Source organism: Dermacentor albipictus, chromosome 5, assembly GCF_038994185.2.
Source record: "Dermacentor albipictus isolate Rhodes 1998 colony chromosome 5, USDA_Dalb.pri_finalv2, whole genome shotgun sequence".
Lineage (NCBI taxonomy): Eukaryota > Metazoa > Arthropoda > Arachnida > Ixodida > Ixodidae > Dermacentor > Dermacentor albipictus.
Window position 1 is genome coordinate 137,506,959 of NC_091825.1, and position 25,047 is coordinate 137,532,005.

General features: G+C 45.5%; 1 protein-coding gene across 1 annotated transcript in view; it reads right to left on the reverse strand.

The window, feature by feature from the left end:
* LOC135909303 (sodium- and chloride-dependent GABA transporter 1-like) overlaps positions 1–25,047 on the reverse strand; it is a 42,321-nt gene that overhangs the window by 12,410 nt on the left and 4,864 nt on the right. Inside the window, exons 3-10 of the mRNA XM_065441242.1 lie at positions 21,614–21,862; positions 17,847–17,978; positions 16,743–16,962; positions 15,854–15,986; positions 11,345–11,479; positions 6,319–6,422; positions 3,770–3,894; positions 1,645–1,757 (exon numbers count right to left, since the gene is read on the reverse strand). Coding sequence (XP_065297314.1) covers positions 1,645–1,757; positions 3,770–3,894; positions 6,319–6,422; positions 11,345–11,479; positions 15,854–15,986; positions 16,743–16,962; positions 17,847–17,978; positions 21,614–21,862 — 1,211 coding nt within the window. The remainder of the gene's footprint in view (positions 1–1,644; positions 1,758–3,769; positions 3,895–6,318; positions 6,423–11,344; positions 11,480–15,853; positions 15,987–16,742; positions 16,963–17,846; positions 17,979–21,613; positions 21,863–25,047) is intronic.

Consider the following 25,047-nt stretch of genomic DNA (forward strand, 5'->3'; position numbering starts at 1 on the left):
GAAACGCCGCCGCGGTAGCTCAATTGGTAGAGCATCGCACGCGACATGCGAAGGTTGTGGGTTCGGTTCCCACCTGCGGCAAGTTGTTTTTTCATCCACTTTAATTTCCATTAATTTATCATTACTTTATTTCATTTATTAAGCACATGCAATTTCCACTATGTTGTACTTGGTGTCAGTGTTTGTTGGCTTCTCATTATATGACTCTATATATATATATATATATATATATATATATATATATATATATATATATATATATATATATATATATATATATATATATATATATATTGCAGTAGAGTCATTTAATTATACAGCCCAAATATCATTTTTATGTTTAGTGCCCTTGCAAGGAGGATTGTGGTTCACGCTTTGTACTATAGCGGTGACGTCAGTTCTGCCACAAATGCCTCATATGAAGTTACCCCAACCGAAAATGGTAAAAAAGATTAAAAAAAAACGGATTATGCGTTGCGCTAAGGGACACTAAAGCGAGGCGATTAGTAATTCTGAGCTGGTGGATTGCGCTTTCAAAACTCTTTTTTTCTCATGAAGACAGCTACCACAGTGAACATCTGGCCACGTTTGGAGTAGTGTGAAAATGGTGTTATATGGTGCGATAATATTTTTGGATGTTCTCATCGCACAAGCACTTTCAGGGGTGATACGAATATTTTTGGGGTAATCAAAAGTCGGTTTATATTTGTAGCCATTTTAATAGCTAAATTTCCTGGTCGAGTGAAAATATTGGGTAAAAACGATCTTCGAGTATGGAATCAATTGAATGTAGCATATTTTCTCATTCCTACTTGTCTTGTTTTTGTAGGGTAAAAAGTAAGGGTTACTTTTATTATTTGGCACAAATGCTGTTCGCAACTAAGAAAGTACATTGAAGGACTTCAGAGCAGTCCATATGGCAGAAACAAGGCTTTTTTATGTCATTTGATGCAAATGCTGTTTCCGACTGGACGTTCGTTCAACTGAGTAGCTTGTAAATGAGAAAGTATTTTAGGAATCTAGCGCGCCGTGTCAGCGGCAGTAAAGAAAGTAGAGAAGAGCATGTCACCAGATAGAAACGTAGGTTGTGTCGTTCGGTAGAGGAGAAAAATGTTATATTAAGAGCACGGACACATGGCGAGACTGATTAAATGATAAATTGCTCTGCCATGAACAAGGGAAAAAATTAGTATATAGGCGGCCTAAAAAAGGAGGCATTCTTATTGTATGATTGTAAGTTATTGAGCAGAAGTTATCTGCCCAATTCAGTCACTAAGAAAGTGCGCCCGCTGTGTTACAACCGCGGCGTTATCGCAGCAAAATCATCCGGAACACTGCTCATGCACGTCGATCTCTCTATTTCTCTCGAGACTTCAAATAAATGTTGTTATCCCTCATATTCGAACAGAAACAAATATTCGACTATTTCGAGTGGTAGAATCGAACGCGAATAGAATAACAGGGACTATTCGATTCGTATTCGAAATTTAGAATATTCGCACACCCTATACTTTAACAAAATACAGTAAGAACAACAGACTGTCACGCGAATTTCCTACACATACAGTATACACACTAAGTAACGAAGCTTTTAAGGAAGAAACCGCGCACAACGCATTGAGCAGCGAGGTGTTGCGTGCCCACCTGGCTGTTTATTCCGAGGAGGAGCAGCATGACGAAGAAAAGCAAGGACCACAGCATCGAACCCGGCATTCGAGTGACGACCTCGGGGTATACGAGGAAGGCCAGGCCTGGTCCTGAGGAAGTGGTGCGAGAGCATGGGACTTCGGCACTTGGTCACAAGTAACTGTCGCGAGAATCTGTTCACCAGTAAGGAGTATTCTTACACAATTCGTTCGCTACCAACAATCTGTGCACACGTCGACATTCGCCAGTTTCGTCCGATGGGCGGAGCATTGACCGGGTTCGCAACGTTTAGCGTTGCTAGGGTTGCTAGCATTGCGCCTGAAGTTTTCATACAGAGAGAAAGGTATGAAACATATTTACTGAGCAGTTTAGTATATGGGGTGGATCCTTATTTCGGGTAGCCGTGTGCCATGTTTGCTCGACCGGCCCTCTCGACCAGCAGGAGCTGGACGCTGTTTTAACCGCGGTGTTTTAACCACATGCGGGTGCGACACGTTCGCAAGATCCAGCACGCAAAGCAGCTCCTCCTACTTGCAGTGATGGTTTAGCGGCTATCGCGTTGGCGCTGCTAAGCACGAGGTCACGGTATCGAATCCGGCGGTGGCACTTCGATGGGGGCGAAATGCCGAAACACACGCAAAGAAGGTCTTGTAGTGGTACATTTGGTGCACGTTAAAGAACCTGAGGTGGTCAAGATTTATCCGAAGTCCCCCACTACGGTGTGCCTCATAGTCAGATCGTGGTTTTGGCACGTGAAACCCCGAAAAAGAAACTCCTGCGGGACAGAAGCAATAACGCCCTGGGAGCTACGCTGTAAAATAAAATGCGAAATTAAAAGCGAAAAAGAAAGTGTAAATCACGCCCTTTTAGCCGTAAAGTTTTGAGCTATAGACAGATTTACACCCGTTTTGAGCGTAAGGGCATGAACTATAAGAAAATTTGCACGCTTTTTGAATGTAATGGTGTGAGCTGTAGACAGACTTACACCATTTTGGGGGGCGCGAGCTATAAACAGATTTGCACCCTTTTTTACTTTGAACGGTGAAAATTATTTTACGGTGTACCAGGCGTTTTACAACGCTGGGGGGATGAGCGCCGCCGATGGCGTTGTTGCAAAATAAAAATCGGATCTTGGGCTTTTTTTGACAAGAAAGAAATTTTTTTTAGAGCTTGCTCCTGTCATTCGTGGAATGATAGGTGTGAAAATTTTGGTTGTGATAAGCGAGAGTTCTTTTTTTTTTGCATTATCCATATGCAAAAGCACTCAATATAGGAGCTGCTGTTCCGTTTAACCGGCAATTCCGTTTAAACGATTTTGTTTACCGAGAATTTATTTCGTTTTGCTATCGCTGTCAATGCTTCGCTCTTCAGGCGAACCTGCGTTTTTTTCTCTATTTAAATACTTTAAAGACCAGTTACTGCTCACTAAACGAGCTGTAGAAACACGTTAGTAAAATTAAATTCTAGGGTTTTACGAACCAAAACAACGATCTGATTATGAGGCACGCCGCAGTGGTGCACTGCGGTTAAATTTTGACCACCTGCGGTTTTTGATAAATTTTGACCACCTGCGGACACGTGCGTTTGTGTATTTCGCCCCCATCGAAATGCGGCCGCCATGTCCGGGATAAAAAAACGTTCTTAAAGAGCGATACAGATTACACAGAGGGTCCAGCATGGTTGGAAATCAAATCAGACTTATACCGTAACTTGTACTTGTACATAATTACATGCAATCATTCGGTTACGTAATTTGGTAATATTGTAATTTACCGATTACTTTGTTTACTCGGTAACAGTAACTGAAGTTCAATTACTCTTGAGAATCTTGAGAAGTAATTCTTTTGAAGGCAAACAACGCGTTAATGGCTGCAGATAATGCATCGAAAAAGCCTGGTCAGTTCGTTCTATTTACTGTATTTGTGAAATGGTGATGAAAGTAGGGAGGAAAGTAACGTTAAGGTGATCGATTATATTTTGGTGATTAGCGAATTCTTTTTGTAAAGCAGTAACTGGTAACCGTAATCAATTACATTTTAGAAAAAAGTAATTGTAATACTGATCGGTACACTATTCTTTCTGTAATGTGTATACAGGTCTGAAATCATTGTAAGGCACTTACCCGATTTCACGACGTCGCCTACTGACTTTCCAGCTACAGAAGCCATGTGACCAAGCACAGTAAATATAACTGTACCCGAGAGAAGGCTCGTCATAGGGTTGACGATGCAGACTATCGCCGAATCTCTGCGAGCAGTGGAGAACAAAACGGAAATAAGAGTACTATCACGTTGGGACGTACCACACGCGAGCGCGCACTCATCGACTCGTGATTGACTTGGACTTCTAAAGTCCGAACCGGATCAGCATTAACTCCAGTCGTCCTGAGTCGCTAGCGAGCGTACACCACGATTTTAATTTTTTTTCTTCTTGCGCACAGTTCACAAGGAAGGACAGAAGGCGACCGGAAAGAGCGCTTCTTTCGTGTGGTAGATGCTACGTCATACTACGTCGGCTACTACGTCGGCTACTACGTCGGCTCATACTACGTCGGCTCATACTACGTCGGCTACGTCATACTACGTCATACGTCATGCTACATCGGCTAAACGGGACGATGTATAAATGGCTGGCTGCGTGAACACGTCAACGTGATGCGCGGGTCTGCCCGCAGTCACGTGGAAGAGGTGAACACTGCTCTACAGGCACAAGTGCACTCCTTTGTGTGAGATGGTCTTGAAAAGTGGGCGGATGTGGCCACGTATAAGCACCAAAGGGCTCGTGGGATTTGTGAGACCTTCTGCATACGTGTGACTAGGATTCTTTGCGTTAGCTCCTCAATCATTGTGTTAGCTTCCCATTCAATGCGTTAGCTCCCCATTCATTGCGTTGTTATATATATATATATATATATAAACATATATATATATATATATATATATATATATATATATATATATATATATATATATATATATATATATATATATATATATATATATATATATATAGTAAGATTGATTACTTGTCGACGTGAAGCAAGTGACACGCTCGCTTTGACATGTGCCCTTGTCCTGGTTATGCAAGTAACATATATGCAAATTTATCTTTTTCCCTCCTTTCGGCTCTAACTATGTGTGCATTGCTGTGCGAGCAATAAAAACTGATGGTCGTCAGTAGCGCTCTGTTCAGTCGCCTTGTGTCCTTCCTCGTTAATTTTCGCAAAAAAAAAAGAAAGAACTTTTTCCTTGATGAAAGAATGTTCCACCTACCAGCCCAAGCAGCCACCTTGTGGTATTCTGCAACAAGCGCAGTGTCTTCGAATCGGACACGCCTTGCACCTCCGCCCCACCGTGTCTATATCCACCATAGCTCGACCTTGAAGCACTCACTATGCAAAACGGACGTCTATCCAAGCCCTTATCGCCTGCTATGGGTGTGCAGCGCATTCTTTGTCTATAACGTTCCAAGCACCGGGGCTCTTGGCGGCCGCCTTTGGGGACTAGATTCGATGGAAATGAGTGCGCGGGGCGCAGTCGTGGTGATCGATGCCTTTGCCCACGAAGCAGGCGTCATCTTCATTCCTTAGACAAGCAATTGGACGAACTCCAATTGAACTGCTCGGGAACGGCCGCTAATTCCCATGATGCCCTTACTCTCTCCTTTGCCCCTTGCCCATCTCTTCCCACTAAGGCAGAGACACCTTCGGAGAACGAACGCGAATTCCTTAAGTCACCCATCTTTCACTCCTCCATTATCCTCCCCGCTTGCAGGGTTACCAAAGTCCGCAATGTACAAGGTGCGCCAATATGAAAGGGAACACCGGACTTTCGATCAAAGGTGGCAATACTCCTTGTGTGTGCTCATAATGAGAAAAAGTTAAATGTTAAAAGTTAAAACCGAAGCCAACTGACTAGCACGTTTTCAATAATCCCTATTTCAACGCACATGAAATATTTCCTTTAATATTAGCGGAGTTTGCACAGGTGCGGACAAATGTAATTGGAACACGGGAGGTGTTGCCTAACTGCGTCCCAGCGCCATCAAGCAGCTTCGGGGGCATGCGAGAAATTGGATGACGCGTGCGTGCAGTCCGGCGCTCATGGCCCGTTACACCACTGGATCTGATTCTGTGTACGTACATCGAAGAGTTGTTCACAGCGTGTTCCAGTTCGGAGCGTTTTCATATTACTTTTGTCTGCACCTGTACTCGCCCCCGCCAATTCTGTGCAGTGCAGCGAAGGCTAGTGCTCGTACCGGACAATCAGTAACGATATCACGGTCTGCGTTACCAGAAGGGGCTTGACCGTTGTGCGCTAGTAATTATTTTGTGAAGCTTTCATTCAGTGGGCGTTAATTTAAGGGCGATCAGCGGCGAACAAAGTAGGATCCGTTTTTCTAGTTCCCGTTCATGGTTGGCTGACGTTACCCTTAGGTTTCGCTGCATCGAATATAGTGGGTAAGACGAAGTATAGTTAACTTCCATGGCATTCCCTTCCTCTCGTATTAACGTGTTACGACGTCCATCCTTCATACGAAAACGTGATTACACCCTTTCCTGTTACACCCGCGTCTATCAACGTTGTTTCTATTCGCCAGTCACGAATATTACTAGCTTTTGTCGACGAAAAGAAAAAAAAAAGCGAACGAAAGCCTGGCGCAGGCGCTCACCTTATAAAGTTCTGGTGAAATTGATTGTAGCTACCGAGTGTCACGAGAGAACCGAAGCCAACTCCGTAGCTGTAGAACACCTGAGTTCCAGCAGCAATCCATACCTTAAAAAAAAGAAATTGCACCATAAAGATTAACAGACGGTTAAAGTTATTGAAATAAGATTAACTCATTGAGTTTCTTCTTCTTTTTTTAATATAGTACAAATTCTGACTCGTTGTCTTCGGCTGCGAGCGTCATCCTACGCGCGAGGAGAGATTTCTCACGCCACAAAACGGTTTGTCGGGAGACAATCCCACCGAGATGCTACAATGTAAGAAAAACTTCGCACATTTCTGAGCATGTCTTGTTCTCGCGTGCACTTCCTTTCTATAACGCCGCGACAACGGAGACGGCACTGCTGCCACACTCCGACCTCCTGGGCCCATGTCCCTTCCAGTGTTGCGCAGTTACCACTCCGGAATCGTTCCACATTTTCGCGACCGTGGAATGGAATGCGAATAGAATTACGTCCTTTTCAGAAACTAGAGCGCTTTTTCGTCTATACGCGCTGTTCTTTATCAAAGTATGCCGAAGAACCAACCAGCCCACGTTCAAACATTAGTAAGTCAGAGGCTCGAATTTAACAATAAAGCAGTATTTTTAATATGGCTTGGCTGATTACAAGCACGGTACATATATAAGCAACGCGCCTACTACAATTCTGTCCTTATAGACTGAGTTGCTCCGAAGTTTCTCAATTCTTCGCGTAACCGTGGGTCTATGCCTTTGGTACCCGTCGTGCGGAACTACGGCGGTGGCATACTCCTACCCCACCTCCCCCTTACGCCTTGTGATTATTTTTTCTCTTTTTTTTTTAACCTCGGCGGCGCCTTCGCCCCGGCCGCCTGCTGTCTACCCACCCTTCGCTTCTTTGTTTTTGCTTCTGTCGCCGTTCGCGACTAGGACGCATATTCGAAAAAGCGCTTCTCTAAGTTGTGATCCGTATTGACGCTGGCGCGATGTTTGTGTTCACTGCAAGCTTTCGCATACCAGCTTGTGCGCCGTCTCACCTCGTACTCCTCAACCCCTCCCCCCCCCCCCCATCTCTCCAATCCTTTTGCAGTACTGTCCCCCCTGTCTAGACACATGAACACCTTCGCACGAAACCCTCCTTTCCAGCCTTCTATTGCAAATAAAAATCGCTTCCATAACGCACTGCCACACTGGCTCCTGCGCCCAGCGGCTGACGCACACAGTAAGTCCGCCAGCTTGGAACAACTGGAACAGCATGGAACGTGGAGCACACTGAAAATAATCTTTTTGAAATAACCCACGAAGAAAACAAACAAGCTGTACGCTGCAAGCTTTGCTCTGAATCTATACATGCTGTAGTCGGAGTTTCATCTAATTTGATTCGGCGCATAAAAAGGAAGCACGAACTTGAGTACACGCAACAACAGAAAGGGCTGGCAAGCCAGTCGAAGGCACCGTCGACCTCCACCACTGGGTGCAGCTCTGTGCCTGTTCATCGAAAGGCTGCTCTTGACGTCGCCATAATCAACATGATTTGCACTGACATGAAGCGCTTTCGTGTTGTCGAGAGGGAGAGATTCAAACGACTCGTAAGGGTAAGTTTGATTATATTATAAGTCGCCTTTCATCAAAGTAACTGCTTCGTATTCTTTCAAATGCAGGTCGCCGTCCCGGGCTACGAGTTGCCAACACGGGAGGACCTCAGAGAGAAGTTGCTTTCCGGGAAAGTATCAGCGCTGTAGACCAAAATGTCATCGTTTTTGGCAGGAGCGGAGTACGTCTGCATCGCACTAGACGTGTGTACGTCGCTGTCTACGAAGGGCTTCCTGGCTGTCGAAACAACGTTCGTGGACAGCGACTTCACGGTTCACACGTACCTCCTGAGTTTCACTCGCCTGGCGGGGAGCCACACAGCTGCTCGGATCCGCACCGAGTATGACGCAGCGTTGCTGCAGTGGAACATCGCTGACAAGTTGAAATATGTATGTTCGTACAATTTCGCCTCCGTTAACTGTTCTTATTTCATTTTCCGCGTCTTTCACGCGGTGACAGATAAGGCTTCATCAATGATAAAGGCATTTGCGTTTACCGGGTGGGAGACTGAAGAGGACGATGACGATGGCAATTCCGACGACTGTCTGCTGCTAGTATGTTTATTTGAATTACGAAAACCATTTCGTTAAGATAAAACCAACCGTAGTGCCGTAGCCATGGCACTACGTGCAAGGCATTTATTCCTAAAGAACAGGAAGGTGCAGCCTATGTATTAATGTGTACTCAATTTATCGTAGGGCTGGATAAAACGGCTGCGTCTGTCTCCACTTTAGTTTTTCGAATGCAGTCTTGAAGAGTGTCAGTGTGTCGTCGAGTGCAATACCGTACGATTACATATGTAATCACTCTCTTTCTGAAACTATTGCATTGCTTGTTTGCCGTTTGCGCTACCTGCACTTGCTGTGGCAATATTCACTAATTGTCGTCCTCGCTTCATTTTAGGACCCAAATGCCGAGGAAGTCGTACAAAAATGCGGCGCTATCGTTGCATCCATACGCAAGAGCACGGCCGACACGAAAGAACTGTCGAATCTGGTCGGTCTGCATTTGGAATCTCACAACACGACGAGGTGCAACTCACAGCTGCGAATGATGAAAAAGCTCGTTACTACTTTTTCGAGTCATCCACGCCTGACAGAAACTCTGCACGTATGCAAGGAGGTTAAACTTGAGAGAAACTTGATTAAGTTTCTCTCCTCTGTAGACGCACCCACGGAGTTGCTGCAGAAAAGGCACGAGACATCGGGGCTTTTGCTTTCCGCATTGCGAAATGTTGGTTTCCCTTGCGGGAATCTTAAGCAAAGGCACACTTCTTTTCAAAGAGGCGTCTAAAGGCCTACGACGTAGCCTGTAGGAGCGGTTCGCAAGCACGTGGACTGACTCTACTTTTTTGTTGGGTGTCCTACTAGACTCATGGTTTAAGTCTTCTTGGTGTTCAGCTGCAACAGCCGAGCAGATGCGTTCTGGTGTGCTGGAAAGGGGGCCTCTTTTGTTAGGGCAGGACAGTGTCAGCAGCGTCGCGAATGCAGACTCTGAAACAGGGCCAAGCAGACTGATGATTAAAAACATCAGGCAAAATGAAAATGCCCACCAATACAATTTGCCTGGGGGAAATTTCTATTTACCTTACAGAGGGAACTTGCGCAGACACGGTTAAGCCCCTGACCTGTTGGAAAGCGAACGCCAGCAGCTTTCCCTTGCTTACCCGACTCGCAAAGGCAGTTTTCACTGTAAATACGACGTCAGCTTACGTGGAACGCGCGTTTTCTGTGGCATCTCTGATAATGATAGCGAAGCGAAATCGGTTGTCAAGGACCTCTTTCGAGCAAATCATGTTTGTGAAGCGCAACACATAGTTAGGTGGAAGGCAATTGTTTTATCTCACTTTTTTGTTTTTAGAAATAACCGTTGAAGCAGCCGTTATTTACACCTCGGGTTTTCAAAACTAAACGGCGAAGCGCCCATTTAGCTCAAGACATCTTGTTGCAAAATTTCGATGAGTAAAACCAAAATAAAGCTTCTTTTTGAATCTTGCACTGCTTGCGATCTTTATTGCAGCATTTAAAAATCACGAGGACACCTAAGTAAAAATACGCTATGTCGTCATTTTAGCATTAACACATTTGAGCTTAAACAATATTAAAACATCACAAGCCGTTAAAACATGCTGACCATGCTAATACTGGAGGTAGCGGGAGAGCTACCCCTATGGGAATTATTAGGGTGGTTGTACTGCACGAGATATGCCACCAAGCTACTATCACCCGACCTTGGTAACGTGTGTTGCGTATTTTTTGCAGTTCTTAAACGCGTCTGATTACATCAGCTTTATGGTGCATTCCTCGGTAACTCGATAAAGCTACCAAGATGCCTTTCCCGCGTTGCGGAATTACATAAATGGAATTGAACTGCCCGGTCATTCCCGGAGTGGGAATGGGCTAAGGTTTTTCATTCCGAGGAATTGAAAGGAATGGAATTGCGACAAGTTTTAATTCCCCGGAATGGAATTGGAATGGAACGGGGGCGCCCATTCCGCAACACTGGTCCCTACTGCATTCAACGACGTTACCGTCAGACAGAAACAGCTCCTGTGTGGCAGCGAAGGGGTCCCTGTCCACTCCGAGGCAAACACTGGCGGACACCGTAGGAGCTATACTCTACACGCGAAAGTTATCCAGCTATTTCGGCATGGCCATGAGTGTTGGCTTGGACACGTCTTTCACCTTAAGCAAACTTCCTCTCTAAGATAATCCGATTACTTCGCTTTGGCCACGGACCAGTCCTTCCTTCCTTCCTTAATAATGAATTCATTATTTTTTGTTAATCAATTCTTGATTTACACGTTTCTTAGTGGGCGCAGCGGAAACATCGGTGCTACGGTAGTGCTGATGGTAAATGGTTTTTACAGGGACAAGACCGAATAGTTCGCTGCAGTGAATGTGCGCCCGGAAGGAACTTAATATAAGCCCATAACCACAGGACGCCTTGGTGGGCCAGCTTGTTGATATACTTCAGTTAACATGATTGACTGCGTGCATAAACCCAAACCACGCTAGGAAACATGGACAGATAGAGCGCAAGGACAGACCTGGTCATGTTTCCTTCCGTGGTTTGTTTATATATGCTTTGTAAATGACGTTAGCAGCCCAAAGCACTGTAATTCTATATGGTATATATGTTTAGGAATGTAAATCCGCTGTTCACTATATGTGGCAACAATTCGAATCATCCGACTTCGATACTGTGGGGCGTCACTGTAGTTGCGTCAACGGAGCATGATTAAGCTATGTTTTCACCGTATCACTCTTTATTCCTGTCAAACAGATGTACACCGACTGCTCAGAAACAATTAAGTCCGGTGTATTGGATATTGCCGCAGTAAATACACAGAATTCCAAGAGAGACCCGCCAGCGTCTGCAATAATAATGCTTGCAAAGCCAGCGTAAGCTCACCCACCTTCGGCTTTAGTAACTGACTCCAATTGGGTGTAACGTAGTATAAGAGACCGTCGGACGATCCACTGAGTGTGATGCCTCTCACGAGAAGAATGAAGAGGCACACGTATGGGAACACCGCCAGCACCCAGACTATCTGAAAAGTAGAGATGAGATATGTACGGCACACACAGGTCACTTTCGACCGTAATGCTTAGCTATACGTACAGCCAACCACAAAAGCTTACGGGCCATGGGATCTCAGAAAGCGTTCAATTTCCGAGCAGCCTGTCACAGTAGTCAAGAAAACCGAACGTCACAATGTTCACATTTACTGGTAGAGGTTGTAAATGCGAATAAGATGCTGCGTCGTGAAGCTGCTCAGTCAGACAGACAGACAAGAAACTTTAATTGGTCCTAAGGGACTACGATGTCGTAGTCGCGGGCCGCGCCTGCGCCGGGGGCGGAAGACCGTGATCTTCAGCCCTGTCGCAGGCCCTTTGGACAGCCCGAAGCTGGACTTGAAGGTCGTTGCTCTTGACGGCTTCATCCCAGTCTTCTTGCCGGTTTAAAGGCGAGTGGCGCAACGCAGAACATTGCCACAGCATGTGGTTCAAGGTCGACCGTTCCTCGCCGCAGTCTGGGCAGCGGGGATCCACACCCGGAGTGTAGTGGCTCAGCCTCGAGCGAGACGGAAAGGAGCCCGTCTGCAGCATTCTCAGCACCGAGGCCTGGGGTCTGCCCAGCAGATATTCAGCTTTTTCTCAGAGTTCGTGTTTCGTAAAATTTTGTGATCGAATGTAGATCGCGGTGGAAGAGAGCACTGCGTTAAGACAGATTCGCACATTACATTTTCGGAACTCTCATCGCATTTGTCAGGCGATAAGCGTTGACTGCATGCGACTATTAAGTGTCCCAGAAATGATGTGACCATGTCTTCAAATTTCTGACACCCACGACATGTTAGCAACAGCCAACTCAGTCATTTTTTGTCATTCATTTTTCTCTTTTGTAGGGTGCCACGTACGAAGCGTATTCGATGTGGCACTTCTATTAAGCTAAAATGAGCTGCGCTGTTCGAACCTCTTCTCTTTATAATAAGACATTTGCATGTCTCCAATCTTATGCGTCACAATATGCTATTCTGTTCTGTATATTGCCGATGTATCACATAATTTGTGCGTTATGTATGCGCGTCTGCACAGTAAAGATTTTTGCACTCTTAAGGGCGCTAAAATGGCGGTTTTCGTGCTTGTATCCTTAATTACACCTATTTAGCACCAATGTATACCTAAAAAAGTTCATGGTAAGGGCATGTGCGAAAAAATAAATTAATTAATAACGAGTGTTTTAAAGCTTACTCCATTGCCGCACACTTTAAGCAACCGTTTGCAGTGTGTTTATGTGCCAACCAGACGCATTTCTGGTTAACATCCCTGCCTTCTCTTTTTCTTTCCTCCTCCACCTCCTATGAGAAGGACTGTTGTTCTTACACTGATTAGGTTGTTCGCTTACGTTGGGCTCTGTTTTTGCAGCTACAAGGACTAGTTTAAGGACAAGTTTCAGGTGTAACGAACGTATTTTCTGCAATTAATGAAGCGATGTGATGCAAGATTTATTATGAACTGAAACAAACAGCTTGATAATAGAATTTTTCTTTTAGGGTAGCAAACCGGATATGGCGATCTGGTTAACTGCCCTGCCTTTCCCTTTATGCTTCTCTCTGTCTCTTCTTTTAGGAATAACTAGTTCGTATTATAAATAACAATCACTTTACGGAATATTATTTCATGTATAAGTATATTTATTACTTTGCAGAACTGTCTTTCTTTTTTCGATAGCCACACTAATGTTTCCAAATTGCTTTACTAATGCGACATAACAACAAATTATGAATGGCAATTAAGCGCATCATGTTGTGCTTCCGATCACTCACGACCAACTCTAGTTTTATCAAGAGTTTTGCTGGGCTGGGGCAGCGCAGAAGGTGCAAGAAGGGATGACGCAAGTTTTGCTATTTATATGCAGATACCAACATCACAGGAGCTGCAACCCGTCTTCTGTTTGGCGTAGTGGATGTAGAGTGTCCGTTTCGCGCGTGGTGTTCCTGACCGTCGTAAGCCTGCGTAGCGCCTGTCTGTCGTACATGTTCGTTCTTTTAGTACGCGTCGTCTTTGTAGCGCTCTTTTCTCTTCAAGGAGGTTCCTGCGTTCGAGTCCAGCTCCATGCATATCATCCGCAACCTATGTACGGATGAACCATTTGTCCTTTGATTAAACATACGTGGTAACGTAAAAATTGAAAAAAAAAATGACGAGTAAGACGTGCTTAGGGGAAACGCGTTCTTTCTCCCCATTTCACTTACAATTCGACCAGTCACCCTTCCTTAAGGGTGTTGCTCGCAGCACCCAATTTGTTGGTGCTGGTATGTCACTATAAGAGTGTCAGCTATGTTACAAACCAAAAGCACCCTTAAGAGTGTGAACCCTTTTGCTGTGTGCTGCGGTTATAGCGTGGTAGGCATGCGCAACCATTTTCTGCACACATCTAGGCTAGGACCGTTCTGCTCGTATACATATGGAAAGTGCACTAGCTGCCAGAGCGGGGTTCGAAGGGCTCGATTTCTGTTAGTCACAACCCCATCAAGGAACAGACAATGAAGACAGAGAAAGCGAAAGGGGAAGTTAATTGTTATGTTATATTGAAATGTGGAAATAATGAAGTAAAGGGAAATGAAAGTGGACGCAAAGATAACTTGCCGTAGGTGGGAGCCGAACTCGAGTCTTCCCCGTTACGCGTGTGGGGTGCTTTACAAGTTAAGATGACGCGGCCATAACCCCGTCTACCTTCGTGGCTATTTCTATAGGTTTACGCGATTAACCCTGGTAGTGTTAGGTTAGGTAGTGTTAGGTAGTGTGTGTGGCTCAAGCCAAAGGCGGCGCACGTGGAACATCCTTTTAACCGCAGGCGTCACGTATTACATCAGCTTTGCAGTTTGCAACTGACCAACAAACCCTTATCGTCTAAGCCACCGTAATCCTTAAAGAGCAGCCACGGTCTTACTTTCAGTTCATCGGTGCTGCTACCTCGGCCTGTTGTTATATGAACACTTTCTCAATTTCGTGCGCAGCGTCGTCAACTTACCACGGTACTGAAGCACCGAACGGTGTTTTTCTGTACAACCATTCCCCGTATATAAATGGGCCTTTGCTGTTCTCGGGCTACTGAAACGCGATACTCGGAGCGCATGGCTGCCGGTGTTTGTCGCGCCATCTTTGGGTCACTGGGGAAACCGAGCTGATACATTGTGGTATACGATGAGAGAGAGAGAGAGAGAGAGAGAGAGAGAGAGTGTCTTTGTGGTTCACGGGGGCTGCATTTGGCCCCCAGCACCCATCCAGCGGTGGTCCAACAAGCACGGCTGCCACGCGGTCCGGTTGTCGCGTTTGAATCGCTGAGCACTGTACCTCTGCTTTGATATTTGCGGTTAGAAAGTGTCCCTGTTAACAGCCGGTGATGACGACATTCCGACGCTTCCTTAGTATACTCTATAAAGATCCATATGATAGCCTGCCTCATTGTCTATGGATAGCAATATTGGTTGACACGTATATACAGAATAGTCAATCAAAATAACGTAAGGACATAAACTTCTAGATTTGGTCGCTACTTAAGAGGAAGCTTTAGCTCGGGCCCAACTCCGATACCGCCTACCCAAAGACATGTAAAGCGCAGACACGCTTTTCTAAGATGACCAATAGACCAAGTCTATGAAATTCGTCGCATTTGAGAGAGAAAGTTTAATTCTAGTAAGTTTTGAGAGCGGGATATTGATTTAAGGCCTGGATTTAAAAAAAAAGGTATTTTGAAAAATTAACGTCTGAAAAAAGATATAGAAATACGAAGTTTACAAATTCGTAGCTCTGCACCAAGAATACATATCGCATTTCTGTAAACTGCATCCTTTAGATCCACTAAAGCGGACAGATTTGATACATCATTTTATACCTTACGTGGGTTCGTTACATTGTTTCCAAATGTTTTGCGAAAGCTCTATTCACGTACTCCTATTCTTTGTACGCATGAGTACTGTATCAATATTGTCTGCTTTAGATGTACTAATATATGTGACAACTGTGACATCGTCTTTTACTAATGAGGTGCAGAGTTGTAAATCTCATAGTTTCGTTTTCTGAGAATTTGCGAATTTTGAAAATTTTTATCAATAAGTTGACGACATAAATAAGTAGTTCGCGACCGACAGTCAGTGGTTTTTGACTTTTTCTTAAATGCAACAAACCTCATCGAGTATGGTGCAGTGGTTACAAAGAAAGATGATTTCTCCTTTCCCGTGTATTTATATAGCAGCATCCGACCTAAAGCTTCCTCTTAAGTACGGCGCCGAGTTTCTGAAGGGACAGTGACTCGACAGAATGGGAGGCGTGGCATCGCGATCCTACTTTCCTGTCTCCGCCCTTGATACCCGCCTGCTTTTGAGAACCGGTGCAACGAAGTGGTTCCACTGGTCTACCTTGCCGCTCTTGTGAAGACCCTTCCAGATGACGAAGTACACCGCGACCCAAGAGATCAATAAGTAGAAGGCCAGCTCCAAACGCATGGCCCCAATATCGTGCAGTCCGGACGTGATGCCGAGCACTCGATTCCTGCAAAAACCGAGTATGCAGTATGAGCCACAGTGACGGCTAAAAAAAATATGAAAGGGAAGAGAAGGTTTCATAGCAGTTTTCGCCCAAAGCGCGAGACAATGACCCCAACTACAGCCTGCTTTTCTCTGCGTTGTCGTCTATTGCCTGCCGAACGATGCGCGCGACACACGAAGCAACATGCAGGGGGACTTCACACCGATGACCTCGGAGAGCCCGTAGCATCTGGGGCATAGAGTGGCCTCTGAGGTGAAGAAAGCTTGCAGTCAGTCAATGCGATTCTGTAGGTAACGCACTCGGCTTTCACGTGCAGACCCAATTCAAGTCTTGAAGGAGAAACGTGATCTTCTTTCTTTCTCTGTTTTGTACTTGCGGTGGATTTCATTACTCAAGGTCTAAGAGTACTGTGAGCTATCGCTATCATTTATCCCTATAGTAAGGAAAGGCGTTTCCAGATGTCCCTGTCCCGCACACCAGCACGTCGTCTATGAGCCAGCTTGTCAAGAGTTTATTATTATTATTATTATTATTATTATTATTATTATTATTATTATTATTATTATTATTATTATTATTATTATTATTATTATTATTATTATTATTATTATTATTATATGTAACAACGAAAATAACAACACGGGCCACTGCACGGCTACACTGTGAAGGCATGATCGCTTTCGGTATCGCAGAAAAGCTGCGAGCTGTGCAAAGTGGGGCGTATTCATTTGGAAGTAGAGGACTCGAAGGAATACTCACTCCCAGTACTCTACGATGGGCGTGACGGATCTGTTGTGCGGCGGTGTTGGGTGCGTTTCGTTGTGCTCCCAACACCTATCGGTGTTCCAGTGGTTGCCGCAGTGCTTCCAGGGAAGCACTGTGGCGAAGGATGAGAGCAGATAGAAGAGGATCCAAGCCACGACCACCATGTAGTAGATGTTAGACAGCGCAAGCATCACAAATGACGCGATGCCTATGCCTGCGTGCAACGCAAAACAACCGCGCTCAAAGCATATCCCAAATGCACTCGTCAAGATCGTCCAGCGGACAAAGCGCAGTATCTGCACGAGACAAGGTATGCACGCATGCCTGTCAACACTGCATGATGTGTGCGAATTACGGTAAGGTTATGCTACATACTTTTTCTTTTTTAATCTACATACCTTCTTCTTCTAGCTTTCTCTCACCCCTTACCCCATCCCCAGTGTATGGTAGCAAACCTGATATCTATCTTCCGGTCACATTTCCGGCTTCCCGAATTCTCTCCTTAACCAGAAATTCGCTATTCACCCTACATTATATTTATCCCCCCTATCAACAAGGCATACACGACGTCAACAACCAAGATCTTTAACGCCATATTTCGCAAAAACAAATGCTTATAATTTTTTTTTCCCCGCACACAGTGTCTCAATGGAATTCTATACCAGAGCGCGATCGTCTTGCCATCATGTAGCATTATGTACATTTACCCTTTGTGTTCGTTTTTGCTATTTATTTGTCTCTGGATGTAAAACACAATATGCATTCACCTTATATCTCAATGTGATTTGTTAAAAAAAATGCCCGTCCTGCTTGGACCACGTTATGTGGTCTGCAGTATGTATGTATGTATGTATGTATGTATGTATGTATGTATGTATGTATGTATGTATGTATGTATGTATGTATGTATGTATGTATGTATGTATGTATGTATGTATGTATGTATGTATGTATGTATGTATGTATGTATGTATGTATGTATGTATGTATGTATGTATGTATGTATGTATGTATGTATGTATGTATGTATGTATGTATGTATGTATAAATAAATTTGCCTAGGCTATATCACAACAACGCTACGTGGATGCGGCTTACCTTTGAACATTGGGGCTACGGACCAGATGCCTATACCACCCTTACTCAGGTACTGTCCCATGGCCACTTCCAAGTAGAACAAAGGAACCGCCGTTGTGATGAGGCAGATAAAGTACGGGACAAGGAATGCACCTGCGTCGAAATACATTAGCGCCAGTAGGCGCCGAGGAGGTGTTCAGCCGAAGCAGGCTTCTTCCTCGCGACGTCTATCTCACTGATCCATATGCAGACACAGGGTGACAGCGCGGCTTTGAGAAATGAATTAGGCGTCGCGTTTGCGTACTGTAACTATGCTATACTTCTATTCCTGCTTGGGGAGGAGCCTTGACGTTTACCGACATAGGTTTTCATACCGACGCCGCGGTACGTCCCTCGGTATGGGAGAAGGCAGGGAAGTAACCCTGCCTGGGAACGCTATTAGAAGCAGAGGGAGAGAGTCTCCGCTTACAGTGACGCTCGCCTCCTGGCGGCATGGTAACAGGTTAATTTCTTCTATCTACTCCAATATTTAAACGATTTGACAAATCATTTCGGTGAAACGCTCCTTAGACGGCGTTTTATAGCTTCCAGTGTATAACCAAGATTTACAATGGAACCTGGGGAGGAGCCCTTTTACAGTTCTTCCCGTGGCTAACACTCTTGTTATTAAGAGTGTATACACTCAAAATAAGAAAGAAAGAAAATTACACCCATTGGTGCATATCTTGTCCCCAAACAATAATTGTCAACTCTCTTGCTTGCGTTTCCTTTATCGAAAACTATAATATGCACTCGCTGATATATCCTATAAAGAATGCTATGCCACGCTGATAACGCGCAGTCCAGGACCAGTAACTGCTGAATTACCGGGCGCGCAGCGCTAAAGAAAGATAAAGCAGGTAAGATAGACGACGATTATTGTTTGGGGGCAAGGCAGGCTCCAAAGGGTGCAAACATTTTTTAGCATGTATACATATATATTTTTTGTACACGACAGCAAATTCAGTCCACACTTGCGATGAGAGACGATGAAGTTGAGAACTTTGTTGAATTCTGACCACCTAGAGTGCACCGAAAATCGGACGCAAGAGTTTGACAGCGACAACTAAATTACAGATTCGTTCACACAGTTTCTTGTGTCGTGTGTCACAGCTATCACTCACAAAAGATCTCCAAAAAATATATTTTCACTTGTCCCCCCCCCATCAACGATTCGACCTCGCCTTTCAAAAATGTTCATGTAAGCCACAGGACAAGCCAATCACCCTTTATACATCGATAAGTGTCCTAAGATATTTGATCTGTACTTGATGTGATGACGTGTATTTGATGTGTACTAAGATGTGATGTGATATTTGATGATGTGTACCTCGTGCCATATGCCGTTGCACTATGATTACTGTACTCCACGTCACCTTGAGTGATTATTTTTAAGATAAATTTGAAGCAGTTATTTTTCACTTGTATACTCTCTGAAAATACAAGTGTAGAAATTAGAAAACATATGAAAGTAATCATTGCCATACGACTAATCTGAGATCACTGATTAGGGCAAAATAAAAACAAGAATAAAGGGGTCAATCCATGTGTACTACTTCTTCCCCTGCCATTTTTTTGTAAACCCTGACGAAGATCGGTCCACCGATCGAAACTGTCGAAATTAAATACTTGTTCAAGAAGAGGCCTTCTCCTCAGTGGTCATCGACTGTGATGCTAAAATCCTTAGCTGCGCTACCGTCCGCACTTCTAATTCCAGCGTTGCAGAGCAAGTTGCTATTGCTCTTGCATTGACGGACAGTGTACATGACACGATTTATTCGGATTCTAAGGCCGCTGTCAGGGCCTTTCAGATGGGAATGGTGGCTCCCCAGGCCCTACGTATCATCCAAAGTGCCAAAGACATGAAACATCACTCTTTGGCCTGGTTCCCTGCGCACCTTGGGACCATTGAGGGTGCCTTGATCAACCCCAACGAGGAGGCGCACTCGGCTGCACGAGGTTTGACTGACCGTGCGCTGGGCAACGCGTCCTCTCCTGGGCGACCCGAGCCTCTCTGCTCGTACAACGAAATCTGCAAATACAATTATCTGTCAAGAAGAGTCCTACCTTCGCCGCACTCCTCGCTGTGCAGGGCCCAGGCAGTCACTCTCAGACTACTGCAAACAAGCACTTACCCGAGCCCCGCAGCGCTACACACAATGTACCCCGAACGGTTCCCAAGCCCGGATTGCCCTCTGTGTGGTGACTATGCGGACTTCGAACATGTCCTGTGGGGCTGCGCCTCTGCCGGTCCTCCTCTCACTCAAGAGGAAATGAAGAAGCTGATTAGGGCCCAGGATCAGACCTCTCAAACCCTGGCAGTCCAGAGGGCTCCCGACAGGGCCGTCAGGTTCCACCTGATGGTCCCCGAGTGGGCCTAGCCAGGTGGCGTGGCGTTTGCTTACGTCTCTAGTGGACAAAATAAAGTTGTTTCACTCACTCACTCACTCACTCACTTGTTCTGTTTACCTTGTAGCACCACTCAAGTTCTTTATATATATATATATATATATATATATATATATATATATATATATATATATATATATATATATATATATATATATATATATATATATATGTGTGTGTGTGTGTGTGTGTGTGTGTGTGTGTGTGTGTGTGTGTGTGTGTGTGTGTGTGTGTGTGTGTGTGTTTCGGTTAGAAGTTGAAATCGGCATCTTCATGCACGTGGACAAGGCAGCCGTTTCCTCGTGTTTATGATCGTAAAACCCGCATTCATTTGCCTAAAGATGGAGATGAAGATATGGAACACCACGTGATAAATTAGCACGTTAACGCTGCACCCTGGGTTCTCGTGTCATCTGAGGGCGTTTACCCGCCGCGGTGTCTTGCGGCTATGTTGTTGCTTTGTTAAGCACGAGGTCGCGAGATCAAATCCCGGCCGTGGCGGCCGCATTTCGGTGGGGGCGAAATGCAAGAATGCCCGTGTCCCGTGCATAGGGGGCACGTTAACGATCCCCTGGTGGTCAAAACTAATCCGGATGGTCTATCGTCTATCCCACACCACTATATCCCACTACGGCATGCCTCATAAGCAAATCGGGATTTTGGCACGTAAAGCCCCAGAATTCAATTCAGTCTGGGAAGCCAATAGGATAGCTAGCCCAACTGCTGTCAGTCAGTTAGAATAGGACACTGATCTGGATGGGGTGGCTGAAAACTCAAGGGAGCGGCGCTGCTGTGATCGGTAGCGATGTACATTTTTAAGACCTTATAATAAATTACACGTTTTACGCGGAGCGAGATCAAGTTTGTGTCAATTATCTGGAAAACTGACGGCAAGAATTTAATTAAAGCACTTCCGTACAGTTCCGCGTGTATCTGTTGTCATATCTGGCGTGATTTTTTCACGTAATCGTCTATGAGTAAATTTTGATAAAGACGGAATACATGTTCCCGTACAAAGTGCCTCGGGAAGATATTGAAAAAAAATATGTAATGAAGTTGCTTTAGCGCTGGCAGACAATCACACAAGAATGGGTACAGGACACACGAAGCGCTTTGCGTGTCCCGTGACCCTTCATTGTGTCCGTGTCCGTCAGCGCTAAAACAAGTTCAGTACGAATAACCGACTTGTCCAAATCACCACCTTGAATATAAAATGTAGTATGTAAATCTTCCGGTAGCATGGTGGGGCACGTAGTATTCAAAATTTGAGAGAGAGAGAGAGAGAGAGAGGGGCTGTCATCATGGTAAAAACGCACATTGCATAGAGCAAGGACTCTCACCGCCTCCGTTCTCAAAGCAGAGGTACGGGAATCGCCAAACGTTGCCCAATCCCACGGCGTAGCTGATGCAGCTGAAAACGAAGTCCGCCTTGCCGGCCCACTTTCCGCGCTTCGGTGGGTTGGCCTTGGCCGAGTTCTGCTGGCTGCCGAGTCTACCAGTAGCGGCGGATGAGGACTCTTCGCTGTCTTCAGCCTGAAGGCATGCAGAGGTGGTATAGACATTCGGTATGCACGTCTTCTTGTCTTTCTCTACATAATATTACAGAAGTCGGGCGAACAAGCCTGCCTAGGGCACATACTGTTTCCAAGGGGTCATATGGTGATAGTTTATATATCCATCCGGATATATTGCCATGAGCCGTTGTTTTACTTCCCGAAGCGTTCATTGTCACCGAGTTATCGCAGTTATAAAGTCAATTGTCGCTTGGCGCGAGACCCGTCTATCCAAAATTTGTTGAACATCGTAGCCAATTATATAGAAAAGAATATGTGTATGGCCAGATCGCACACGTGTCACAAATAGGGCTGCACAATCTCAGATGTACGCGAGCACGATCGATTACTCCATTGAGACATGTATTAACAGACGACTACGCTCGTCGCTGCTGTTGTGCCTTGAGTGTTGCCTGCCTTTCGAGGAGCAAGTTCAGCCAGTAATGAGGGAACTCGTACTTTTGGCCGCGGTTGACTCTACACCGCCGCTACAACGCGACGTCTAGTGGAGCAACTCTTTAGTTCATGTACCGGACACTCACGGCAAACAGAGAACGTAACTGTGAAGACAACACCATTGTTGCCTCGGACAGGCGAACTTGTCTCATGCGAAAATCATTGTCGCCAAGGTGTACGGACCGCTGTCCCACAAGGCCAGCAGGGCTAGGGTAAATTCAACATCCATGACAGCTCCACGTTGTCACTGCATTGATCGTACCGTAACAAGCAACAACCTAGAGAGCCCCACATCTTCGCCCTACGACCCCGAAACATGGCTAGACACATTCAAAAGAGTATTTACATTCAACAACTGGGACTACGAAGAAAAGCTGCTCCATATTGGGTGCATTTCGCGCATTGAGTGCGTGGTAAAGAACCCCCGGTGGTCAAAATTAATTCGGAGCCCCCCACTAACTACGATGTGCCTCAGAATCATACCGTAGTTTTGGCACTTAAAACTCCATAATTTAATTTTTAAAAAGTGTATTTCTCCATAGAAGACGCCAACATAACTTGGTTCAAGAATCGAGAGCCCACAGTCAATAGCAAAGCGGCATCCGTTTTGCAGCAGCTTCCTAAAGGCTTTCACCAGCGTCGTCTTAAGGGAAAAAGCCGAGGTTCTGCCAAATTCCCTAGCGCTGCTGTCTAATGGGAACATTGCAGTCTTCAAGGAAAGAATGACACGTATTTTCCGCCACGCCATCCCGAATACTTCAGACGAGCAGAAAATTCGTGCTCTCATGCATGGTGTGAAGCAAGAACTTTACGCCAGTATGATGCGCCAGCCACCCATGACCAGGGCGTAATTTCCGTCAGAAGCCACGGCAGCTGAGAAGACGCTGGAAATCAGCACTAGGCAATATAACCGCCGCTCGATGTCAGATTGCACTAAAGTCTAGGCACTCCGCTCTGGCGATGTGCGGTAGGCCATTAGATCAGTTATGCACGAGCAGCTATACGAAAGACGTCCCCAGCGTTGCAGCCTCAGGTGGCCTCCGTTTCTGACACCGTTCACCAAGAGATCTAGCACTCCCTGCGAGTTCCCGAACTGAAGCCCTAAGCCGCTGCAGCCTGCTTCTGTCGGCAACGATGACGTATACGCCGCCATCAACCGTCGTGATGCTCGCCTTCCCCTCCAGAGTCGGGAAAGAAGGCGTGGAAACCCCGGAAGAGAAAGCACGGAAAGCTTCGCTTTAATAAAGTGGCAAGCGAAGTAATAAGTGAAGGCGTATGTCTGTTGCATTGAATATATTTAAGTACCGTTTGTTGTTTCATCGCATAAATCCGTAAAGAACAGAGCTGGTCACATGCACATCTGTAGGGGTAGTTATAAGCCGAAGCTTATAAGCCGATTTGTTGTAAAAGTGCTATCCTGTGTCCATCTTTAAAGAAAAGGCGCTTAAAACGAGCGCTTACGTGTACACGCCCCGCCAATATGAAAAGGTACAGTTCATTTATTTCGAAGCAGTGATTCTTGAAACCGTGCAAGTCAGAGCTTCAGTACCTGCCATTAGTTATGTCGTTCATCTATTGACGAGTACGGCTCATACAATTCTTTTTTTCTCATCACGAGCACACGCAAGGAAAGTTACCGGCTTCGAACGTACACTCTGTGCTTCCTTTCATTTGAGTGCACCGTGAACCTTCAGATTTTTCAGTAAAAGCTCAGTTTTAGTATATGCCCGTGTATCCTGTCTCCCTTCTTTCGACTTTCCTCGTTTCAATCGCCTTTTTTTTTTTAAATACAGACCGCTTGCAGCTCGTCCAGCTTGCTACTGTAATCAACTGTCTGGTAGGTGAGCTATTCCTGCATGCGGCAGCTGCGGTTAGCAAATTTCGGGAGGGTCCACCTGGAAAGATTCGCTTTAAAAGAAGAGAAAAGTTTCGTCATCAGTTTCATCAGTCTTAACTGATCTTGTGTTGCTTTTGCATTCCATCGCTAAGCAAATACGCCGCTCCCTATCATTTTGTCTTGGCTAATAAGCGGAGAGTCTACAAATCACTTTCGAAAGTCCCGCGCATTGCGCGCCCATAGTGGACTAAAGGGAAAGTAGGCGCCCTCCGAAGTGTAGCACGAGTCTTTCGTTTGTAATCGTAGCACTGGTCAGCCGACCTCGCACTACACCGACGCTTCTAGCGCTTGGACGGCCTTCACCTCTCCTTCGCAGGTGGGTAACACACGCTGAGTTTCCAGGGACGAGTCATTGCCCCTGCAGGAATCGCGGCGCAGGGGCGTCACCGAGAACACGTTAGGTAGCGATGCTCTCTTAATAACCATGTTGCGTGATCAACCCGCCGGCGCTTTGGCTTCCTGCAAAAGAAGGGTAATCTAAAATGAAGGAGGGCGAGGAGGAGGAGGAAATCTATGAGACAGAGTTCATGTAGGAATAATTTGTTTAGCGCATAACAACGTACACAAGGGAGACGACAGGACAAGACATCGCGCGACTGTGGATTTACCCATATAAACCCGCCGTGGTTGCTCAGGTGGTCGAAATTTCCGTCCCGGGACCGAATCCCGGCCACGGCGGCTGCATTTCGATGGCGGCGAAATGCGAAAACACCCGTGAACTTAGATTTAGGTGCACGGTAAAGAACCCCAGGTGGTCGAAATTTCGGGAGTCCCCCACTACGGCGCGCGTCATAATCAGAAAGTGCTTTTGGCACGTAAAAACCCCATAATAAAAAAAATAAATGGGTTCGCCCATATAAGCTCATAC